General features: G+C 37.8%; 2 protein-coding genes across 4 annotated transcripts in view; one reads left to right on the forward strand and one right to left on the reverse strand.

Annotated features, from left to right (window-relative positions):
* The window catches only part of LOC123678877 (pickpocket protein 28-like), a 173,008-nt gene that overhangs the window by 125,845 nt on the left and 22,699 nt on the right, over positions 1-24,464 (reverse strand). The window lies entirely within an intron of this gene.
* Positions 17,026-19,575, forward strand: LOC123678879 (oxysterol-binding protein 2-like). Of its 2 annotated transcripts, none has more exons than XM_045616142.1 (9): positions 17,026-17,257; positions 17,366-17,656; positions 17,981-18,140; positions 18,190-18,294; positions 18,364-18,481; positions 18,684-18,845; positions 18,907-19,036; positions 19,155-19,333; positions 19,398-19,575. In XM_045616142.1, exons 1-9 carry the CDS (start codon positions 17,250-17,252, stop codon positions 19,529-19,531), a joined length of 1,287 nt encoding a protein of 428 aa, XP_045472098.1. In that variant the 5' UTR covers positions 17,026-17,249; the 3' UTR covers positions 19,532-19,575. The 2 variants fall into 2 exon arrangements, with proteins under 2 accessions (XP_045472098.1, XP_045472099.1); XM_045616143.1 differs by having other exon boundaries at positions 17,027-17,257; positions 17,450-17,656.

A 24,464-nucleotide genomic window follows, 5' to 3' on the forward strand; every position in this document is an offset into this window, starting at 1 on the left:
CTCTATGATTTCCTCAGTTTGGCCACCATTGTTTTCATTGCAGGTACTTCTCGTTTTCAAAAAATACGCACCTATATGAAACCTATCGGATTCTACATTTCCAATTGTTCCATCTCATAATCTGCTCCAAAAATCGATTATATTCCACCAGATTAAGGCTTAGCGAGATAAAGGCTGACACGGTCGAATGAATAAATCATCTAGTCTACTTTTCGAAGGGGGCAAAAACTACTGAAACAAGTATAACATCCAATCCATATAAGCTACCGTATACAATTAGTTTGGCTAGGTATGGATTCTCCTGTCATCTGTCACATGTCAATCAATTTCTGTTGCCGGACCACCCAGGTGACTAGGATGCTGCGGCAGGTATCTTACCGCCTGCAAACAATACGTCAATTGGCATTTCACTGACTTGAGATTCTGCACACAGATCCAATGGAGATGGTCGCATGCCGGCTCTTAGATAGGATACTCTGGGGACTTGCGAAAATTACATTAATATTCGATCAGCAACTGATGCAAGAAGTCAAATTGGAATTTTTGTTTTATTCAGTGCGGTTCGATAATTTTCAAAACGATAAATTTTTTAGAAATTTCTCATATCGATTCTTGTTTCTTTTCAGAGTCTTCTGAAATCAAAAATCTGAAGTTGAAACTTCCTAGTCTTCATTCTGAATATCTTTCGAGCATACATTTCCAAATTTATTCCTTTCTTGGTAGTTCATTTTTCGAATGAATGAACGACAAAAACTTTCATGATTCGATCTACACAAGTAAAGAGAGTTTTTTTTAGAGCTATAGAACTTTAAATTGCAATAACACAACGATGGATTATTCGATTGACATGAATTTTATTTATCCGCAAGATAATCTTGTGGCATTACATTTTAAATATGATTTCTGGCATATGACCGCCACTGCTGGCTCGGATGTACTCCAATCTGGACGTCCAATTTTCGATGACTTTTTCCAACATTTGTGGCCGTATATCGGCGATAACACGGCGAATGTTGTCTTCCAAATGGTTAAGGGTTTGTGGCTTATCCGCATAGACCAATGACTTTACATAGCCCCACAGAAAGGAGTCTGGCGGTGTTAAATCACAAGATCTTGGAGGCCAATTCACAGGTCCAAAACGTGAAATTAGGCGGTTACCAAACGTGTCTTTCAATAAATCGATTGTGGCACGAGCTGTGTGACATGTTGCGCCGTATTTTTGGAACCACAGCTCCTGGACATCATGGTTGTTCAATTCAGGAATGAAAAAATTAGTAATCATGGCTCTATACCGATCACCATTCACTGTAACGTTCTGGCCATCATCGTTTTTGAAGAAGTACGGACCAATGATTCCACCAGCCCATAAAGCGCACCAAACAGTCAGTTTTTCTGGATGTAACGGTGTTTCGACATACACTTGAGGATTAGCTTCACTCCAAATGCGGCAGTTTTGTTTGTTGACGTAGCCATTCAACCAGAAGTGCGCTTCATCGCTAAACAAAATAAAATGGACGTAGTGCGTGATACGTATTCCACACAAAACCATTATTTTCGAAATGAAATTGCACTATTTGCGAGCGTTGTTTAGGCGTGAGTCTATTCACGATGAATTGCCAAACCAAACTGCGAATAAATCACTTGACAGTTGTTAAATCAGTCGACATCTTGAACAGTAATGCCAACTTAAAGTTATATACCTCGAAAAAAAACACCCTTAATTTATTTCCTAAGCTATCTTGAAGTTGCGAAATGTCAAAATTTTTACGTTAAGATGCCAACTTGATGGTTTTGCCGGCCATGGAAACTTTCTCGTTATAAATGGAAGGAGTCAAATAACCAACTGAAAATAAAATTGTTAAAATACTTATAATAGAGGCGGAACAACTGTCAATCTCGATAGTCTATATACAAAATATTATGAAACCTAACACTTTGAGTCCTTTATTGGCCAGAATTGAACTATCTTTTCTCTTGTTAATAAACTCCCAAAATAATGCAATATTTTACAATGGTTCTCATCTATTCAGGTTTCCTAAGCAAACACACACACCCATATTTACATCTCATATCCAGACCATAACTCATCATATACGTATGCCCAACAAGAATGGATCCTGTCAATTCCCTCATACGTTGGATATAATTCGGAGTCAGTAAGGCAAGAGTAATTCATATAAAATCCCTGATTAAGCCCAGCGTACACATGCACGCATCCAGCACAGGACATCAGCGCGTGGCGTAGAGATCTGGTAGAGACATTTGATGAATGAAGGGCTCCACCCACACTATTAACACGGTCATAAGCAGATCGGATGAAGCTTCTCTATTTTGGGAAAGGGGGCCCTGTTATTAAGGCCCTAGAACGTCGATGGAAACGATAACTTATCAAATGAGGTAGGTCTCTGTAATTTTGACGTTCAGAATGATGTCAGCTTAGAGTCTAACTTAGATCGTACGTTTTTAAGCAAATGTTTAATAAAGGGTGTTTTTTTTTAGAGCTATAGAACTTTGAATTGCAATGAAACAACGATGGATTATTCGATTGACATGAATTTAATTTATCCGCAAGATAATCTTGTGGCATTACATTTTGAATATGATTTCTGGCATATGACCGCTACGGCTGGCTCGGATGTAGTCCAATCTGGACGTCCAATTTTCGATGACTTTTTCCAACATTTGTGGTCGTATATCGGCAATAACACGGCGAATGTTGTCTTCCAAATGGTCAAGGGTTTGTGGCTTATTCGCATAGACCAATGACTTCACATAGCCCCACAGAAAGTAGTCGGGCGGTGTTTAATCACAAGATCTTGGAGGCCAATTCACAGGTCTAAAACGTGAAATTAGGCGGTCACCAAACGTGTCTTTCAATAAATCGATTGTGGCTCGAGCTGTGTGACAAGTTGCGCCGTCTTGTTGGAACCACAGCTCCTGGACATCATGGTTGTTCAATTCAGAAATGAAAAAGTTAGTAATCATGGCTCTATACCGATCACCATTGACTGTAACGTTCTGGCCATCATCGTTTTTGAAAAAGTACGGACCAATGATTCCACCAGCCCATAAAGCACACCAAACAGTCAGTTTTTCTGGATGTAACGGTGTTTCGACATACACTTGAGGATTAGCTTCACTTCGAATGCGGCAGTTTTGTTTATTGACGTAGCCATTCAACTGCTCTGATGGACGATTTTGTCAGAACCATTATTTTCGAAATAAAATTGCACTAATTGCAAAAATTTTTCAGGCGTGAGTCCATTCATGATGAATTGCCAAACCAAACTGAGAATAAATCACTTAACAGCTGTTAAATCGGTCGCCATTTTGAACAGTAATGCCAATTTAAAGTTATATACCTCGAAAAAAAACACCCGATAGCTGCAGAAAATCATTTGAAAGTTATGAAATCTGAGAGAGGACAATCATATATCTGCTGCCAATTAAAATTTTCAAAAAATAGAATCAGGCTCAGATAAATTATTAACAACAACAATTTGAAACTTAAACATTTCATTTCCAAAAATAGTAGTTTATTTTTATTCCACAAATTAAATTTCTCAATAAATTTTCTTATGAAATAGTTATGTCGAATACCAAGATAAAATTCAAGTTTTCCTCAATAAAATGAGCTCAATTTTCGGCGTTAATACACCCAGTATATCAGACACCATTTTAAAATTATCCTGTCGCCTGCCCGCTTCGTGTCCAACAATATGCACTCGTATATCTAATTTGTAATGTACTTATTTATACATTCTCCCAGAGAATTCGCTACTTCCTCCACAACTTCGATTACGCCAATGAATAATTCATTTCCAATTTAATTGAATATACAAATAAGAGCGATTATTGGACCATCACACTGATAGCTAATTGATAAATGTTCCGTACACGGTTTGTTGGCGTTATCAAGTCAACTGTAAAATGAAAGTTATCTGGATTGAGACTTTAAACATCGCTTTATGGGGCCAATTCATTACAGGCTTTGTCACATTTTGAATTTCAATGAGACAGGGCGAACTGAGGAACAATCCGCGTATGGAGGAATAAGAAAGAGCTGGAGGCATTGTGGTGGGATCAACAGGTGTAAATATACAGCGCGGCTTATCAAGGACCTCATTTCAGTTTGATATTTAGGATAAAATATTCAAAAAAAAAACATTGACGTGTGTGGGGAACTTTAGACAACTTGTTTACTCATTCGTAATGAAAACCCACCTTGATCACTCCAAATCTGAATATAATGTTTGAGGGTGTATTGAACCATTTTTAGTCAATACTTTAAAGTCAAAATACACAGCCCAAAAAAATTAACGCATATTATGGAAATCTCAAATTTATTCTACAACTGAAGGTGTTCTCAATGATAATTATTTTTATCCGAATTATGCATGCATATGTTATCCACTTTCAACGTTTTTCTTCAATACAGGTGTTTTTCCCAGCAGGAATAAAAAAAGATGAGACTATCAGATTTTGAATGTATTGGCTCCATTCTGAAATCTCGATTCTCGATCAATTCTAGTGATCAATAATTTTTCTTTCGTTTGATTTTCTACACTCGATCGCTATGCAACGCGAAACACGCAATTTGGCCCAAGAGGAATATGCCCAAGCGGTAGTTTTGCGAGAAGAAGGGTGGACATACACAAGAATTGCAGAAAGGTTTGGAGTTTCCCATACAAGTGTGTCCAGAATGTTGCAGCGATTCAGGGAGACAGGTATGAATGTCCGAAGACCAGGACAGGGTAGACCACGGGTAACAACTACCATTCAAGAACGTTACTTGAGAGTTTCTTCGTTGAGACAACGGTTTGCAACCCCTCGCCTCCTTCAAAATCAGCTTGAGCAAACTCATGGGGTGCAAATTAGCACTCGGACAATAAGAAATCGCCTCAGAGAATATGATTTAAGACCTCGTGTCGCGGCAAGAGGCCCAGCTCTTACCCCAGACCATCGATTTTTCGGATTTTGCGAGAGAGCATATCCATTGGGAAGAGGCTGATTGGGAAAGAGTGCACTGAGCATATCTTTCATGTGGACGTCTGTATACAAGGGAACGTCGATCACAATGATAGAGACAGAATCTAGACTCATCTGTGAAGAGAACTCTTTCCCAATCAGCCTCTTCCTAATGGAGTTAGTCTTCTATGAACCCAAATTATGGCTATCCATGCTCCTGGATTGGGAACTACATATCTGTTTTGCAGATGAAAACCTGTTCTATGAGTCTTCAAGAGGGTCTTGAAATATGTAAGCACACCTTTACAGTCAGGCCTACTGAATAACTGGAAGACACATAGCCAAAGATTTATGCTGACTTGGGAGTGCCATGACACAATTAAAAATTTGGCTAAAGGCAGGAAAGTAACTCTGCTTTGATTTCCAAGGCTCAAAGCAATGAACAAGCCGGTGAATTTACAAGAAAAACTTCTATCTATAGCTTTGGGAAAGATCCCTACAGAGTAGCAGTTTAGCAATGGTAGGTTAGAAGTGAGAGAAACTCCTAAAAAAATATACCCAATCGTACGAAAGAGAAAAGAGTTTTCGAATTTTCTCAATCCTACATAAAGATGATCATGCAGCTACCATAAATTAATATGAGTCTGCTGATGAGACAATCAGCAAATCAGCACAAGTACCTTTTCTACCACATGGGTCTGTCGGCGTATGAAATTTTTAACATGGACATGAAGACTGCTAAACTGAAAATCTACAAAACTGGCCAACTTGAGAAGCACACTCTTGATGGGTCATCACTGAATCCTGACGATGTAATCTGAGGCTTTTAAGGCCACTGTCAGTTTCTTCAATATAATCAAGCAGAGTATAGATTAGACGCAGCACTGAAAGGCAGCTTTCTGGCAAATCCACCCCTACATTCAATCTAACCTAACTTCAAACATAAACCACACAAAATACCAAAACCACAGAAAGACGAAGTCAAAACCTACGCCCCAAAACCCAATCCAATAAGCAAATCGTCCAATTCTCAACAAATTGGCAAACGGAACAGACCTCCAAAAGGGGAACATTCACCAAATAATTACAAACCAACGAAGACACTCGGACTGCGTTTGACACCAACATCATCATCTTTTTCGGGGGGTGGTAAGAAATGAGAAAGTTGGGGGGCCGATTATTACTTTGCGCCCTTTCAAAGAGAGGCTCTCCGTTCCTGTTCCTGTTCTCCCCCTCCTCCACTTTATTCATAACTGTTTCCGCTCCTATGACGAGTTCTATCAACCGAAAATTATTTATATATCCATAACAAGGGAGTTTTGGGAAACTTCCGTTCAGTAAGGAGGGTGATTATGATTTGTGGTCTCGCGAAACTGGTGGTTCTGAATGGTTTGGATGGGACTTTTTTTTTCCCTTGCTGACGATCGTATTGTTTCATGGGAGATCAATCGATGATGGAATTGTTCTGCATCGGAGTTTTATGAGGGAATTGGAAAGATGACTTGTAATCTAATGGCTGCTTTTTAGCTGCATGTGAAGCTTCAAACGTTGTTGTCTATGGTTTGACAGTTGGGGATGTCAAACTGTGTTGACATTTCTGTTTAGTAGTAATGTTTGGCAATTCATCATAAATCGTTTAATATCGAAATTGTGGAAATATACATCGAATATTTCCCTCCTGTCAAGATTTCTTTGTATATGGAGAACAATTATCGAAAATTACAGCGATAATTGCATTGAAGGAAGCGAAGTAGCCCTGCGATAATTGGACTGTTCATAGATGCATAGTTTCTATGTATCTTACACAGTTACACAGAATCTATGTAGAATTCTATTCTACAAAAATGATAATGAACTCTTGCAGTTTTCATGACAACACGCTGTCATGCAAAATTATCGGTAATTTTGATGCAATTGTGCAATTACTTACGATAAGTTCATAGAGCACTAGTTTCACTTTTCTCGTTTTAAAACTGGGGACTCACGGCTTGGCTTGAGCTTGACTTGATTTCAAGTCAAGCTCAAGTCAAATAGAGGCTTTCCAATCTCAATTCAAGTCAAGTATTTATTTATCAAGTACTTGAATCATATCAAGCAACTTGATTTTCAGTGTAGTGTGTGTGTAGTGTCACATCAATAAAAAAATGATGAAATGAAAAGGAACCTTGCAAAGAACACACTTTTTGTTTAAAATAACCGAAAATATCAACTTTTCTGAAATAGAAACAAAAATTAAATCACTATAAATCATAACCAAATAAAAAAAATTAAAATAAAAGTTTCTTAATATTGAGAAACCTCCAGGCTTCGTTTGATTTCATAATTTTCCATCCAAGATCTAAGACACATGAGGCATCGTATAGATTTGTCGCCTTACCTATTGCGGGTTTTTGTAATTGTGAGAGCAGCTCTGGAAAATTGTCTTTCAACAGGAGCTGAAAATGCTGGCGTTGATAAAAAGCCCTTGACCATTTTGGTCAAGTTTGGAAAGATATTTCTGAAACTACCAAAATCTACCAATAGCTTCCATAGAAATGTAAGAAAACTACTAAAAAATTCACACTGGCGAATGCTTCAGTCTCTCGGCGCTCGAGGAATCCCCTTATTTAGTCTAAGCGCGAACTAGATTGCAGAAATATATGCCGTGCGACGCGTGCATATCAAGCTCAAGTATTATCAAGTAGCTTGATATCAAATCAAGCATTACATATCTAAATTCAAGTCAAGCCAAGCTCAAGTATGTAATTTTTCACAAGCTTGATTTTCAAGTCAGTTAGTTGGTTAAAATGTCAAGCTACTTGGCTTGATGAATTCTTATTCGAAACCATCAACAAAACAAAGAAATGTGCGTAGTACTTACCGAAGAGAATAATTAAATATTGAAACATTTAGTATAATTTTATGATTCAAGCAGGAATATTCATCTAGCTCTCATTATTATTTTTTGCCAGGCACTCACAGGTATCTATTAATCATACTGATTTAATTATTCATTAGTGTTTTCAGGATCTGACACCCCGTAAAACTCGATGTTCTGATTCTGGGCGTATCCGTTCGCATATTCGTATACGCAACCATAGAAAAAACACGATGTATATTCACCGTATCTGGCTCGGAAATTACTCTTTTTTCCACCGTGAGTTACAATGCTCGTAAAACGTGCCGCTGTGGGCAGAATTGTAAAACAGTTAATGGTATTACTTTTTAGACACCGCTGTTTCAATATTTAATAAAGCGGAGCTGTTAAATCAAATCCGATCGCTGTTTTTCAGATCCGACACCGATAGAGGATGCCCTGCTGTTACTGAAATGGCGATTTTCAATGAGCCCGGTCACAGATATGCGATTTCAGAGCGAGACATAGAAAAAGTCATTAGATAACTTTCTAGTTTTTGCGGGTTTGAGGGATTCCTCGCACATAGTGCAAAATTCACGATTTTGTGTTTTTGTCGCTACGATCTGCTCAACTGAGGACTGTTAAGATTCTTCTATGGCTTCTTGTGGAAAAGTAACTTCGATATAACAGGCCAATTGGAAAGTCCCCGGTCTGCCATAGTAAAACACATTTTTTTTGGCAAAATTCGTTGTCTTATTCAACATCGTTGCCTTCGAGGGCGATACAGCGATTATAGCGATCTTACAACTTTTCGATACCATTTTTGTAGTACGAATTGTCTTTCGCTTCGAAATAGGCCTCAATTTCGGCGATTACTTCTTCATAGGCGCTAAATTTCTTTCCAGCGAACATTCTTTTCAGGTCTGCGAACAGGAAAAAGTCGATGGGGACCAGATCTGGCGAATACGTTGGATGCAGAAGCAATTCGAAGCCCAATTCATGCAATTTTGCCATTGTTTTCATTTATTTGTGACACAGCTCATTGTCTTGATGAAACAGCACCTTTTTGTTTCTTCAAATGGAGTCGTTTTTTAAGGATTTGAACTTTTAAACGACCCAATAACGTTATATAATAATCGCTGTTGATGGTCTAGCCCTTTTGAAGGTAATCAATGAATATTATACCTTGCGCATCCCAGAATACTGATACCATAACCTTGCCAGCTGACTGCTGTGTTTTCCTCTCTTCGGATTCGGTTCATCATGTGTAGTCCACTCAGCTGACTGTCAATTGGACTCCGGAGTGAAATGATGGAGCCATGTTTCATCTATTGTCACATATCGAAGCAAAAATTCAGGTTTATTGCTCTTAAACAGCTTCAAACACTGCTCAGAATCATTAACACGTTGTTGCTTTTGATCGATTGTGAGCTCGCGCGGCACCCATTTTACACACAGCTTTCTCATGTACAAATATTCGTGAATGATATGATGTACACGTACAGATGATATCTTCACAATGTCTGCTATCTCGATCAATTTCACTTTACGGTCATTCAAAATTATATTGTGAACTTTTTTGATTTTTTCGTCGGTGACATCCTCTTTTTCGCGTCCACTGCGTTCGCCGTCTTCGGTGCTCATTTCACCACGTTTAAACTCAGTATACCAATCAATGATGGTTGATTTTCCTGGTGCAGACCCCGGAAACTCTTCTCCAAGCCAAGATTCTGCTTCAACTGTATTTTTTCCTTCAAGAAGCAATATCTTAGGCCGTTATAGATATATTTATTTTTATTATGTATCAAAACTTGTATATCAATTCCAATTGACCAATATCTATGAATCTAGAGCTAATAGAAGTTATCAGGTAGCTTTTTTTAAATCAGCACATGGAGAACATTACAGTTGTTGGATTATCAACCATTATTTTTCAATTTTGTGTGTCTGTGCAATAAGTTCAACTTAACCAGTAATATATACCCATCGGATCTCTAAAGCTTAGTGAGTCAATCCCTATATTAAAAAAGATCTCTTGAAGAAGGTGTGAAACCGTCCGACGTAGATAAAAATTCATATATTCCGCGGACGATACGCCGAAGACAATTTATTTTGTTCAAAAGTTAATGGGTTTTACGAACATGCCCATTTGAAATTTCAACAAGATGTCCCGGTAGACTGGTCCGTTACTTTTTCTTCTGGTAAAAAGGGAGCCATCAAATTTGAAAACCGGAGCGAACTCGGCCAGAATATCAAATCGGAATAGATAAGTCAACAATTAATTTCGAAAATCGGCCACGTATGTTTTTGCTGAATTTTAATAGGATTTCTTCCACTGTTCGATTTTTATTTTTGGTTAGTCATAACCTTCGTTGGGAATCTTTTATTGTATTGCTGAATATGGCAATTCATTTTTGGGACATTGAAACTTTTATGAAGGTTTTTTTCTTCAAAGTAAAATTAAAAAAAAGACGAAAAGAGCTGAAGAATTATTCAATCTGATAATCGTGCGATAGTGTTCGTTAGTTTTAAGTTCAGCTGGGTATTACCTAGTGATTATACTTTATATGTGGCTGCAGAATTACGTCTGTCATTCATATATATTGGACCAATTGAAAAGTCTCCGGTCTGATGCACAGATGGCGGTGCTGGTACTGAATCCATATGATTTTTAGTTAGCAAAAACCTTCAAACGATACGTGTCAACATTTGACAGCAGTCCGAAAATTAGATTGTGAGATATTGCATTTTGAGTGTAGCTACTTTTGTTATTTGAAAAAAGATGGAAAAAAAGAATTTAGTGTGCTGATAAAATTTTGCTTTTCGAAGGGAAAAAAATACAGTTGAAGCAAAATCTTGGCTTGATGAAGAGTTTCCGGAGTCTGCACCAAGAAAATCAACCATCATTTATCGGTATGCTAAGTTTGAACGTGGTGAAATGAGCACCGAAGACGGCGAACGCAGTGGACGCCCAAAAGAGGCTATCATCGACGAAAAAATCAGAAAGTTCACAAAATAATTTTGAATGGCCGTAATGTGAAGTTGATCGAGATAGCAGACATAATGAAGATATTATTTGAACGTGTACATCATATCGTTCACGAATATTTGTTCATGAGAAAGCTGTGTGCAAAATGGGTGCCGCGCGAGCTCACAATCGATCAAAAGCAATAACGTGTTAATGATTCTAAGTAGTGTTTGAAGCTGTTTGAGTGCTATAAACCTGAATTTTTGCGACGATAAATGACAATGGATGAAACATGGCTCCATCATTTCACTCCGGTGTCCAATCGACAGTCATCTGAGTGGACTGCACACGATGAACCGAATCCAAAGCGAGAAAAAACACAACAGTCAGCTGGCAAGGTTATGTCATCAGTATTCTGTGATGCGCAAGGTATAATACTCATTGATTTCCTCCAAAAGGGCCACACCATCAACAGCGATTATTATATAGCGTTATTGGATCATTTAAAGGATGAAATCGTTAAAAAACGGCCCCATTTGAAGAAAAAAAGTTGCTGTCTCATCAAAACAATGCGCCGTGTCACAAATCAATGAAAATAATGGCAAAATTTCATGAATTAGTCTTCGAATTGCTTCTGCATCCACCGGATTCGCCAGATCTGGCCCACAGCGACTTTTTCCTGTTCTCAGACCTCAAAAGAATGCTCGCTGGAAAGAAATTAAGCGCCAATGAAGAAGTAATCGCCGGAACTGAGGCCTATTTTGAAGCGAAAGACAAATCTTACTACAAAAATGGTATCGAAAAGTTGGAAGATCGCTATAATCGCTGTATCGCCCTCGAAGGCAACTATATTGAATAATAAAATCGAATTTTGCCAAAAAAATGGGTTTTACTATGGTAGACCGTGGACTTTTCAATTGGCCAGTTAGTTGCTGTGAATCAGAGAAAAATAACTAGATATATCATAATTTAAATAGGTCCAGTTCTCCAGGAACGTCTCATAATCACTCAAACTTGAGACACCTTGTATTCTGAGACAAACCTAATAAACCAATCGCCAGCAGACCCAACAGATCCAAATTCCGGCCCGTTCAATGGTCACAACTCATCCTGATAACAGTTCCCGAACAATTAACCTCCAATAACCCGTTGTTGCACTCGATGCAACACGCTCTAGTTCATGTCGTGCTGCCTGCTTGTGGTCCCCCACAACATTGTCGCGGTCTCCATGACGACACACTCGCAGCAGGGGGCGTGGCAATCGATACCACCCCATCATTTCCTGGACCATCAACCGTCAACTGCATACGCACAAACTTTCACCCTCTTCGTGGAGACGGCGATCGGAGGCGGTTCAAGATGTTAGCCTTGCCGAAAATGACAGCTGACGTGCAGGTGACGTTTGACAGCGGAGGATCCGGATCGTTGAGAGTGGATTGGCGTTTTGAAGGAGTGAGATTGCTTGGAGGAGTTCGAGCAAGAAAAGGTTTTGCTACGATGTACAGGGTGGGCAAATTTCGATGTTTTAGCACTACAACTTTTAATCCAGAGGAGAAAGACTAAATCTGATACCACATTCTCGATCTCTTTTACTGAGGAACTAACAAGAGTAGTATTCATTTTTGGCCACCTTCTTTTGTTTTCCAGTTATAAGCGAAAATTGGAAAAATGGCGATATCGAAAAACATTTATATCTCCGCTTATACGGATGATAGAGCTCTGAAATTAAAACATTATACAGGCACTTCTTCACGAAGAATCCAGTGGCGTGCTCGTCTTTCAAAAAGGGTTTTTAATTACGGAGCTATAACCCGAAGTTATGTTTTTTGAGAAAGGGAAGACTAGATTTCTGTGCCATTTTTTGAAAGCTTAGTTTTTCTGATTTCAAAAATATATAACATCGTATGGTTTGTATGGATATAAATAATAGAAAATAGTCAAAAACCCTTTTTTTATCTGAGTCCCAATATTTCTATGGTTTCAGCTGTTGATGAGCACAGAAAAATTAAGCTTTCTATAATAAGAGCAGTGTCCTTCCGATAATCTGATTGTTTCTATGCTTTTGACTAATTTCTACAAAATTCGAATCAAACAATTTTTCAGGTGAGATCGGAATTCGGCTAACCAGAGATTGTTTATTAATATCCTTTATATCCTTTATTTGATCAAATATCAACAGATGTAGATGAGATTATGACTCGAAATTTGTGAAAAAATTGCATTTCCCCTTAAAAATCGTTATATCTCTTGAATTATTCATCACAGACCGCTCAAATGAGAACATTTTCAATCATAAAGTTCCGATCTTAAACATACTGAGGTTTCAAGTGCGTAGCTTGCGTCCAGGAGAAGTTGCAGCCTCAGAAATATTGTCAATTTTCTTCTGAAAAATTTCAGATTTTTACCTATAATTTCTAAAATAATGTACTGATCGCCCAACTGCAAGCATTTTCGTGATCTACATACTCGAATCAATGAATAAAATGAAACAATATTCCCTTGAATGAACTTTTATTTTTTCTCAATTTTCTAAGGCTTATTTATGGAAAATTTCACGAAATTTTTTCGACAAAAAATTTCCAGGCAAATTCGAAATTCAGCCAATTGATGATAATGGTGATCGTTCATTCTATCATCGCTTACCGATCGCTCGTAGATCTCACAGCTTATAAAAATTTGAACTCGAAATTTTGAAAAAATCAGTAAAAATGTAAAATCTACAAGAAACGCTATACCTGCTGAAATATTGATCACAGTCACCTCAAATAAAAACATTTTTGATAAATCGAACTTTGATCTGAAACAAATCGAAGTTTCAAGTCCGTATTTTGTCTCAAGGAGAGTTTGCAGCCTCGAGAAAATGAAGTAAATTTCATTTGACAATTTCATAATTAAAAAACTACCCCATTCATTTCGAGAAATAAAAAAATTGTAAGTAAAAATTCAAAAAACCAATATTCAAAAATTGAAATATTTGGCTTTTTCAAAGTGGGGTATCATCCAAAATACAGAAACAACTAAAATAAAACAGGAAAATACACAAATACGATGATTTCCACATTGTTTTTGTCCCTTCATCAGCTGTGTTATCACGTAACCTCATTAGAGAGAGTAAAGAAAGGTAGACGACTAATTTCCCCTCCAAACTTCACTTCCAGTCGACCACACGACACAAGGAATTCCAGATAATACGATCGGGCCTCGAACAGAACCATCAAGCATCGAGAAAAGCAATCGAACTAATCAGTTTTCGTCGATCTTGAAACCCAGGTGTGAACCCATGCTCATTAGGCCTTTCACACTTCATCTGCGCGATGACAAGCGAAATGACCCATGACCCTCGGTGTTAATGAGTTGGCCGACCACACCCCCATCTCATCCCAAAATGATATTTACAACCCGGTGAATCATAACGGTCGATTTATTACTCCCGCTTATTTATTCCTTGTGAGAGATGAGGAGGTGTTGCGGCAATTTTTTTTTTGCAGGTTTTTTGTATGGAAATCGGGGACGGTGTGGTTTTGCATGATTGAGTTTATTTGCGTATTTTGTTCAGATTGTGCTGAGTTGTTTTCGTTATAGGACAAAATTTGATTATTTTGTTATATATAAAGGGTGTTTTTTTAGAGCTATAGAACTTTAAATTGCAATAAAACAACAATGGATTATTCGATTGACATGAATTTTATTTATCCGCAAAATAATCTTGTGGCATTACATTTTAAATATGATTTCTGGCATATGACCGCCACGGCTGGCTCGGATGTAGTCCAATCTGGACGTCCAATTTTCGATTACTTTTTCCAACATTTGTGGCCGTATATCGGCAATAACACGGCGAATGTTGTCTTCCAAATGGTCAAGGGTTTGTGGCTTATCCGCATAGACCGATAACTTTACATAGCCCCACAGAAAGTAGTCTAGCGGTGTTAAATCACAAGATTTTGGAGGCCAATTCACAGGTCCAAAACGTGAAATTAGGCGGTCACCAAACGTGTCTTTCAATAAATCGATTGTGGCACGAGCTGTGCGCCGTCTTGTTGGAACCACAGCTCCTGGACATCATGGTTGTTCAATTCAGGAATGAAAAAGTTAGTAATCATGGCTCTATACCGATCACCATTGACTGTAACGTTCTGGCCATCATCGTTTTTGAAGAAGTACGGACCAATGATTCCACCAGCCCATAAAGCGCACCAAACAGTCAGTTTTTCTGGATGTAACGGTGTTTCGTCATAGACTTGAAGATTAGCTTCACTCCAAATGCGGCAGTTTTGTTTGTTGACGTAGCCATTCAACTAGAAGTGCGCTTCATCGCTAAACAAAATAAAATGGACGTAGTGCGCGATACGTATTCCGCACAGAACCATTATTTTCGAAATGAAATTGCACTATCTGCAAGCACTATTCAGGTAAGAGTCTATTCATGATGAATTGCCAAACCAAACTGAGAATGAATCACTTGACAACTGTTAAATCGGTCGCCATCTTGAACAGTAATGCCAACTTAAAGTTATATACCTCGAAAAAAACACCCGTTACAAAGTAAAAATGAAAGCTTTTTGACATATATCACCTCTATGTGACCTTTAAACTTTCGCCTTATACTTTAGGACCATATGATCGTTTCCATAATGACCCAATCGTGATTTCTTCTAGTTAGTAAAGCTGCCTAGTCCTTGTTCTGCAGTAAATATCCACTCTTCGAATTTTTGCATTCTATGAAGTCGTTCCAGTATCTGGTACACTATCGTTTTGATCTCGCCATTGTATGATAATTCCCATTCGCAGAATCCGGGACCGGATAGAAGCAATACTCGTTGCCCTGCCGTCTCTGACGTTTAACCGAGATCACATGAAGATATGGTTTCGGACCATTGTTGATAATATGAGAGGGACATAGTTCACGATTGCGACTAGAAGAATTTCAGTTTCGATTTCTTGCTACCGTGGTTTAACTCTAACCCCTCATTTACTGAGCGCTCCTCGAACATATACATATTGTTTTGTCACGATGTGTTTTTTTAGGGTTTTTTCGAAATTACAAAGATGGAATGGAGATGAAATTTTGCATTCAGAGGAAGAATTACAGTTCCAAACTACTTGCGAAATTCCATGATAATAGCATTCCTAGAACCAGACAAAATTAAAGAGGACTATCGGAAAAACACTCAATATTAGGCCAATTAAAGAGTCCCAGGTCTGATGCCCAGATGGCGGTGCTAATATTAAATCCATATGATTTTTAGTTAGTACCAACCTTCGAACGATACGTGTCAAAATTTGACAGCAGTCCGATCATTAGTTTGGGAGATATTGCGTTGTGAGTGTAGCTACTTTTGTTATTTGAAAAAAGATGGAAGAATAAAAATTTCGCGTGCTGATAAAATATTGCTTTTTGAATGAAAAAAATACAGTTTAAGCAAAATCTTGGCTTGATGAAGAGTTTCCGAAGTCTGCACCAGCAAAATCAACCATCGTTGAAACGAGTTCCAAAGCGTGGAAAAACAACAGTCAGCTGGCTAGGTTATGGCATCAGTATTCTGGGATGCGCAAGGTATAATATTCATTGATTACCTCCAAAAAGGCCAGACCATCAACAGCGATTATTATATAGCGTTATTGGATCGTTTGAAGGATGGAATCGTTAAAAAAAAGCCCCATTTGAAGAAAAAAAAGGTGCTGTTTCATCAAGACAATGCTCCGTGTCACAAATCAATGAAAACAATGGCAAAATTGCATGAATTCGGCTTCGAATTGCTACTGCATTCACCGTATTCGCCAGATCTGGCCCCCAGTGACTTTTTCCTGTCCTCAGTCCCCAAAAGAATGCTCGCTGGAAAGAAATTTAGTGCCAAGGAAGAAGTAATCGCCGAAACTGAGGCCTATTTTGAAGCGGAAGACAAATCGTACCACAAAAATGGTATCGAAAAGTTGGAAGATCGCTATAATCGCTGTATCGCCCTCGAAGGCAACTATGTTGAATAATAAAATCGAATTTTGCCAAAAAAAAATTAGTTTAACTATGGTAGACCGGGGACTTTTCAATTGGCCCTGTTATTTGCTGTAAATCAGAGAATTGGTCATCAATATACCATGCACCTTCCAAAATAAAGGTGCTATAACCTTTGCCAGCTGATATTGGAGATTTTGGTCGCTTTGGACGGCTTTTTTCATAGAAAAAATATTGGAATGGAATGTTGATGACAAAACTTCTATAGCATCAGACAGTGACAGTACCCAGATATTCGATGATCTCTGAAAAAATGACGTCTCCGCAGTTTCAGGAAAATTACTATTTTCCACGAACATTTATTGTATTCTTTCTCGAAATTTGAAATTCTGGTTCTCCTCCGATTGACCTATGGAACGAAGAGAAATTCAATAATATCGATTCATTCAATGGAATCGTCTCAATTTCATGATAATGCTGAAGGGAGTTCCAGAACAAGTAAGAATCAGTAAGATTGAACGGAAATGGGAAGGTAGGTATCATTAAAAAAAATATTAAAGGTGTCGTAAGACATAAGCATTCTTGCGGCAACTGCCTTAATTCTGTGTACTTATGAAACCTTCAACTAAACAAATTTCAGTTCAAGCGACCGACTTGAAGAAATGACTACAAGTTCTATCCACAGTATTATTGGAACCAAACCATCATCATCAGTATTTTCTAGCCCAAAAAATAGTACGTCATCACGTAGAGAAAGGATACCTGATAAACCAAAAGCTGGAGGTTTGAGTCTATGGGGATTCTTGAAAAGCTGCATTGGCAAAGACCTTTCCCAAATTCCCCTTCCAATCAATTTCAATGAGCCGTTGTCTCTACTTCAACGTCTAACTGAAGAGCTGGAATACTCAGAGTTACTGGATAGAGCCGCCAGGTGAGTTTTTCCATCATTATCATCTCCTGAAGACAATTCTTCCTAGTGGTAAATAAGACACTCTTGCCGGTATCTTTTGGAATTCAACAGGTTTTGTAATCTTGGAAACAGCAAGTCCTTGGTTGTCCTCTTGGTCTATTAATCCTTGTTGGAGAAGAAGATGTCAATGAAGAATTGATATGACACCAAGGGCTTGCCACACTCTAAGGGTAACATCTTCATTAGTAGGTGAAGTTGTAAATTCATCCACACTATGCTCTTCCAAAGAATATTTCTCTGTACCTTTTGGAAATGCACCAGAAGAATGTTTATTTGTTTTTCAAGTTGCTCCTCGCCCTGTGAGCAAATGGCTTATGTGGCTGTCTTCATAATTTCCGGATATGCGAGTAATGGAAGAACAACAAAACCATTCAATCCACTCTTAGGCGAAACCTTCGAATTTAACAGGATAGAGGACCTTGGATGGAGGATCATATGTGAACAGGTGCAGACGTTGCTTTATTTTGATCCTGAATAAATCGAGAAAATTTCAGATTTCTCATCATCCTCCTGTATCAGCAACACATTGCGAAGGAAATGGTTGGATCTTTTGGCAAGAGATAAGATTCCAGTCGAAGTACACTGGAAACGATATTCAGGTTTCTTTTCTACTATCTTTGGAATGTTTTATCTTAATGCAATCATATTGTATGCAAACTGTATTACAGATCACTCCGTTTGGCGAGGCTTATGTTGAGTTCAGCGAAGGGAATACCTTCAAATGGAACAAAGTTGATACAACGGTTCACAATTTTCTTTTGGGAAGCTTATGGGTGGATCACCAAGGTAAGTAGATACTGATCAGCCATCAGCACTTCGTACCCTGTGTTCTATACAGCCAGTAGTAATCATAAACCCTTTGGAGCGACTTTAAAAGTATTCTTCTGGACAATTAACCATTAAAATTTCTTAAGATAACCCTCCTGAAGGCTACCTTATTCACTCAATTTGAGAACTCATTCCCCAAAATTAATGGATATTTTTTTAGGAGTTGTAGAAATACTGGGAAAGGGCAAGGCTGAGGGTATCGTCTGCAAGCTGGATTTCATCCCTTATTCCGGAAGCTCGTTGAGGAGAATCAAAAGTGAAACAAGAAAAGTTAAAGGGGAGGTTCTAGATGCGAATGGTATGAAAAAATGGGTCATTGAAGGTAAGTGGTAGACCTTTAGCTTCAAAGTAAGAAGACGATGTGCCACTGATATCCATTTTAGGTAACTGCGACGTTCAAGTTGAGATTTCTGAGGTGATGACGGGCGAAAGTGATGAAGAAATCATTCTGGACATGCCTAGGATACCTTGGAAATGCGGTGATCTTCCAGATGGAGCAGAAAATTACTATAGGTAATGATGAGATAATATATTGCTGATCTCTTTTGGTCAGGTATCTGTGACAATCGAAAAACTTCCTAGGCTTAGTTGACCTATGTATTTCAACAATCTGACTATATCCTGCTGTCAGTTTCAGTAAATTTGCTTGCCAAATGAATGAATCAGAAGATGGTGTCGCCCCTACCGATTCTAGGCTAAGACCTGACCAGAGATTCATGGAAGAAGGAAGATGGGAAGAAGCTAATGCCGAGAAAGTCAGACTGGAGGATAAACAAAGGACGGTCATAAGACTAAGAACAGAGAGTGAAGGTAAACCTAATTCGATCAGACATTATGCATTTTTCTTCATAAAAATGTTATTTTCCACATATAGAAATGAAGCATTATCAGCCGGTATGGTTCGAGCCTGTCGCAAGAGATGACGGTAGCCTGATCTATAAGTACAATGGTAATTATTGGAAATGCAAGGAGCAGAAGGATTGGTCGAAGTGTCCAAATATTTATTAGTTCGTACGTTCGTATTCTAGTGGAATAAAGACAAATAAAAAACGCTGTGCGTGTTTTGATCTTGTGTTTCATACCCTTCCTAACAATTCCCAAGGATATCTTCTACCATATTGGCAAATCTGGCAACTTCTATAGGAGCCTGAGCTATCACACATTGAGATTTTAGAACTGGTTTGTCCTGAAGTGTGTTGCTAGCCAGTTCTGGACATTTACACAGTGTTCAGCTGTTCCTATGTCTGATTTGCGGAGTCAGCAGATTTCATCGGCAGATTGCCCCTTGTGGTGCAGGAAGACCCATTAGTTGTTTCTCAATAACTAGAAACTCAGCTCGAGGTATCTTTATGGCCCTGTTTATTAAGGATCTTTTCTAGTGTGCAGGTCTAGGTATGTTCCTCCAAAATGATATCTGAATTCTCATTGCTGAACTGCTGCCTGCAGCATTATTTTTCCAGCACTCAGAAGTCCAGATATATCCGAACCTAATCTGCTCTACTTATAACGTGTATTTTTTTTTCGAGGTATATAACTTTAAGTTGGCATTACTGTTCAAGATGACGACCGATTTAACAACTGTCAAGTGATTTTACTCAGTTTGGTTTGGCAATTCCATCATGAATAGACTCAAGCCTGAACAACGATTGCAAATAGTGCAATTTTATTTCGAAAATAATGGTGCTGTGCGGAATACGTATCGCGCACTACGTCCCTTTTATTTTGTTTAGCGATGAAGCGCATTTCTGGTCCAGGAACTGTGGTTCCAACAAGACGGAGCAACTTATCACACAGCTCGTGCCACAATCGATTTATTGAAAGACACGTTTGGGACCGCCTAATTTCACGTTTTGGATCTGTGAATTGGCCACCAAGATCTTGTGATTTAACACCGCTAGACTACTTTCTGTGAGGTATGTGAAGTCATTGGTCTATGCGGATAAGCCACAAACCCTTGACCATTTGGAAGACAAAATTTGCCGTGTTATTGCCGATATACGGCCACAAATGTTGGAAAAAGTCATCGAAAATTGGACGTCCAGATTGGACTACATCCGAGCCAGCTGTGACGGTCATATGCCAGAAATCATATTTAAAATGTAATGCCACAAGATTATCTTGCGGATAAATAAAATTCATGTCAATCGAATAATCCATCGTTGTTTTATTGCAATTTAAAGTTCTGTAGCTCTAAAAAAACACCCTTTGTATTATGTGAATGGAAAAACTCCAAACTCGAGGGCTTCACCTTTCTCCTCTAACAAATGATGAAAATATTGGCCCTATCTTCGTTGAAAAAATTCCTTCCAGCTGCCGTCAACCATTTCTTTGCTTGCAGATCAACACATTACTCATCATCCGGGCCAATCATTGAAAGGTATCTTTTTCGGCCGACACCGATAAAAAATCATTAACCGATCACAAAAAGATAAAGATAATCTGGCATGTTTTAATTTCGGATATCATTCAGATAATTAATTGTTTAACAATCGTCTTCTTCATAGTTCTTTTTTCCGTATCGTCCGACCCACCTTCGTCCATAATGGAGTGCATTGTTCCAGCATAAAACATTCTCATTCTGGATTCACGGTACTATTAGCGTTATTGATGATATGACTAGAATATTGATTGATGATCGACCCACCTGTCCATAAAGTAAGCGCTTGGACTGAAGCAATATGAGATGTGAATAATCAGGCTTTCTCATCGTACCTAGATGAGCATAATGGATACGTTTCGTTTTCTTTTTGGTTGGTATTTCGTTTCGCAAGGGGTTTTAGTATTGCCGTGATTTGTAAAGGGTGTTTTTCAGAGCTATAGAACTTTAAATTGCAATAAAACAACGATGGATTAATCGATTGACATGAATTTTATTTATCCGCAAGATAATCTTGTGGCATTACATTTTAAATATGATTTCTGGCATATGACCGCCACGCCAGTAATGCCAACTTATATACCTCGAAAAAAACGCCCGTTAGTTTGTAGATTTTTAGATATAGATTTGAGGAAGGTTTCATTGCATTATAATCCTATGGTCTATTATGACTTCCATCAGAGCTTTTCTCGCCGTTAGTAGTACTAGAGTCTACAGCTCGTTCTCCAATTCCAGAGTCCCAATGAACTCCAGTATCTAAGATGACTTCAAGGAGATTACTTCCTTACTTCTACAAGTCTCTTGTCCAAAGTTTTTTTTGCTTGGAATATGATCGTAAAAAATCGAATAGCGCATTGAATAAGAAAACATAAAATAAATAAGAAGATTCATACCTACTAACATAGATATCAATAACCCCAATGACAAGCTGTCGAAAGTATCATAAAGTCCCCAGAAAACACAAATACAAAGTCGTCTAGATAGAAATTTCACCGTGCATTATATTCATTAATATCCAATCTACAACGTGGACAAAATAAATAACCAGTTATAAAAAACCAGTCCACTAAATTAATACCATACATATCCCTGGTTATTTATATCTCTCGTGTGTTGGCAATACGTTACATGTATTAATCCAATAAATAAATATGGCCACTATAAATTGGCCCTTGTCTGAGGCTTCGGAAAAGGCCCAAGTTATTTATAATCCAATTATGGGAAAGATGGCAGGGAGAAAAGATGGAGGATTTTTCTTTCGAGGGAGCGTACACGAAAATTCGGGTGATTTATTTTGGGAAATTGGGGAAACTGCTCACATTTCGGATGGCTGCGCTGGTCTTTTAGATTTGGGGTTAAAATTTACCCCTAATTTTTTTGACATGAAAATACAAAGTGATCCTCAATTAGGGGAAGAAATAAATAAGAAATTCCTTGTATAATTTAAGAAAAAAATTTGATAAACCTGAGCCGGCAAACTTTTTGTTTTCGAGATTCAGGGTGTTTCTTGTAGTCCTACTTTTTTGTGATGATTATACCAGTTCATCGAATCTTTATTAATCTTGCTACATATTGGGTAAATAAATACCAAAACTCAGAGGGAGCATACGTCATTTTCAGTGGGCAAATTTTGTTCACAAAATGAACTATCAAATTTGACATGAAGCGCGCAGAAATGAAAACATATCAGTGATACGATATTTCACTCAATTTACGAGTTCTCCACAAAGAACGCACTTCTTATGTCCCATAGTGAATCAACGTTTCATGTCAACTCAAAATCTATTGAAATAAATACCTAAATATATCAGAAATTCAGAAAACAAACTTCAAGCGTGCCAAACGACGTGAAACAACCGATGACACTATACTATACAGTATACACTATACTAGGAGAGCAAAAGTTGCCAAACCTTGGATTTCAGCTGGTAGATACAGAAAATAATAAATATTCTGCTTTTTATATATCCGACAATTAGGAAAAATATCGGATTCCAAATATTCAAAATTGCATATTTGATCGGAAATCACTCAAATAAATATTTCATTCAATATAATATACATTCATAATGATATAGTAAAATTGTGGATTTGAAAATATATCACAAGCCGACAACGTAATCTAACCATGTTGGGGACATGTATAAATTGCATATACTTCCTCTATCTATGTTTATTACTCTATGGATTTTCCTAAGGATCCCTAGAGAATTGTTTGAAATTTTTTCTTGATAAATGTCACTGAAAAAGAGCAGACAATTGAATAAGTCAATCGAATTGAAAGAATATTTTTCTGTTATCTTAACTGCAATCGTATGTACCACAAAAAGATGGAAAAATCACAATTTTTCCTTAAATCTATCGATCCAAGCTGACACCTTCCCTTTTGTTCAGGGGAGAGGGAACATTCCTTTCCAACATATTTCAATTTTAGGTAGACGCGAGTAGCATGACCAACGGGTCTGGACCTTTAGCAAGATTAATGATGCTGTTGATCTGATACGATAAAATAATGAAGTATTGTGTTCAAAATAACTTATTCGTATCGTTTGGGACAAATCAGCCTACAATAGGTTGGCCATTGTATATAACAGTGTAGAAAAACACATTGTGAACTCGGAGTGGTCCTTATATTTTATGTATAGCTGTTTTGACAAAATCGATTGAGATCGTCAGATCTTTTGGGGGACATTTAAATGCGTTGTAATGACTTGGGTTATTTCCTGACTCATGAATAGCTGATAGATTTTGGAATATTCGATTTTGAGACGACTTTAGTTCATTCATTGATCTCTCTATGAAGAGATATAGAGTTTTTCAATATAGGAATGATATAATTTGAAATTGTTATAATGGCAATACTTCGTATTATTTTCGACATTTCTTATGTCATTTGCATTCAGTAGGTTATGCCTATGGATCATAAAAAGGTACACGCTTCAACAACGTTTATATTTTATAATATTTTCCCATATTTTGTGAATGCTAATTTAACTCTGAATCCGAATATGTAAATAAAGTGGTAGTTTTATATTCATTTCAAGCTATTCCATTCAAAATCAACCTGAGGAAATTCAGATTTCATATTCGAAAAATATATCCATAAGTCTATGGTCCTTCTAGAGGGTGTTTTTTTTCGAGGTATATAACTTTAAGTTGGCATTACTGTTCAAGATGGCGACCGATTTCACAGTTGTCAAGTGATTTATTCGCAGTTTGGTTTGGCAATTCATCATCAATAGACTCACGTCTGAACAACGCTTGCGAATAGTGCAATTTTATTTCGAAAATAATGGTTCTGTGCGGAATACGTATCGCGCACTACGTCCATTTTATTTTGTTTAGCGATGAAGCGCACTTCTGGTTGAATGGTAACAAACAAAACTGCCGCATTTGGAGTGAAACTAATCCTCAAGTGTATGTCGAAACACCGTTACATCCAGAAAAACTGACTGTTTGGTGCGCTTTATGGGCTGGTGGAATCATTGGTCCGTACTTCTTCAAAAAAGATGATTGTCAGAACGTTACAGTTAATGGTGATCGGTATAGAGCCATGATTCCAAT

The sequence above is a fragment of the Harmonia axyridis genome, chromosome 4 (genome assembly GCF_914767665.1).
Source record: "Harmonia axyridis chromosome 4, icHarAxyr1.1, whole genome shotgun sequence".
Lineage (NCBI taxonomy): Eukaryota > Metazoa > Arthropoda > Insecta > Coleoptera > Coccinellidae > Harmonia > Harmonia axyridis.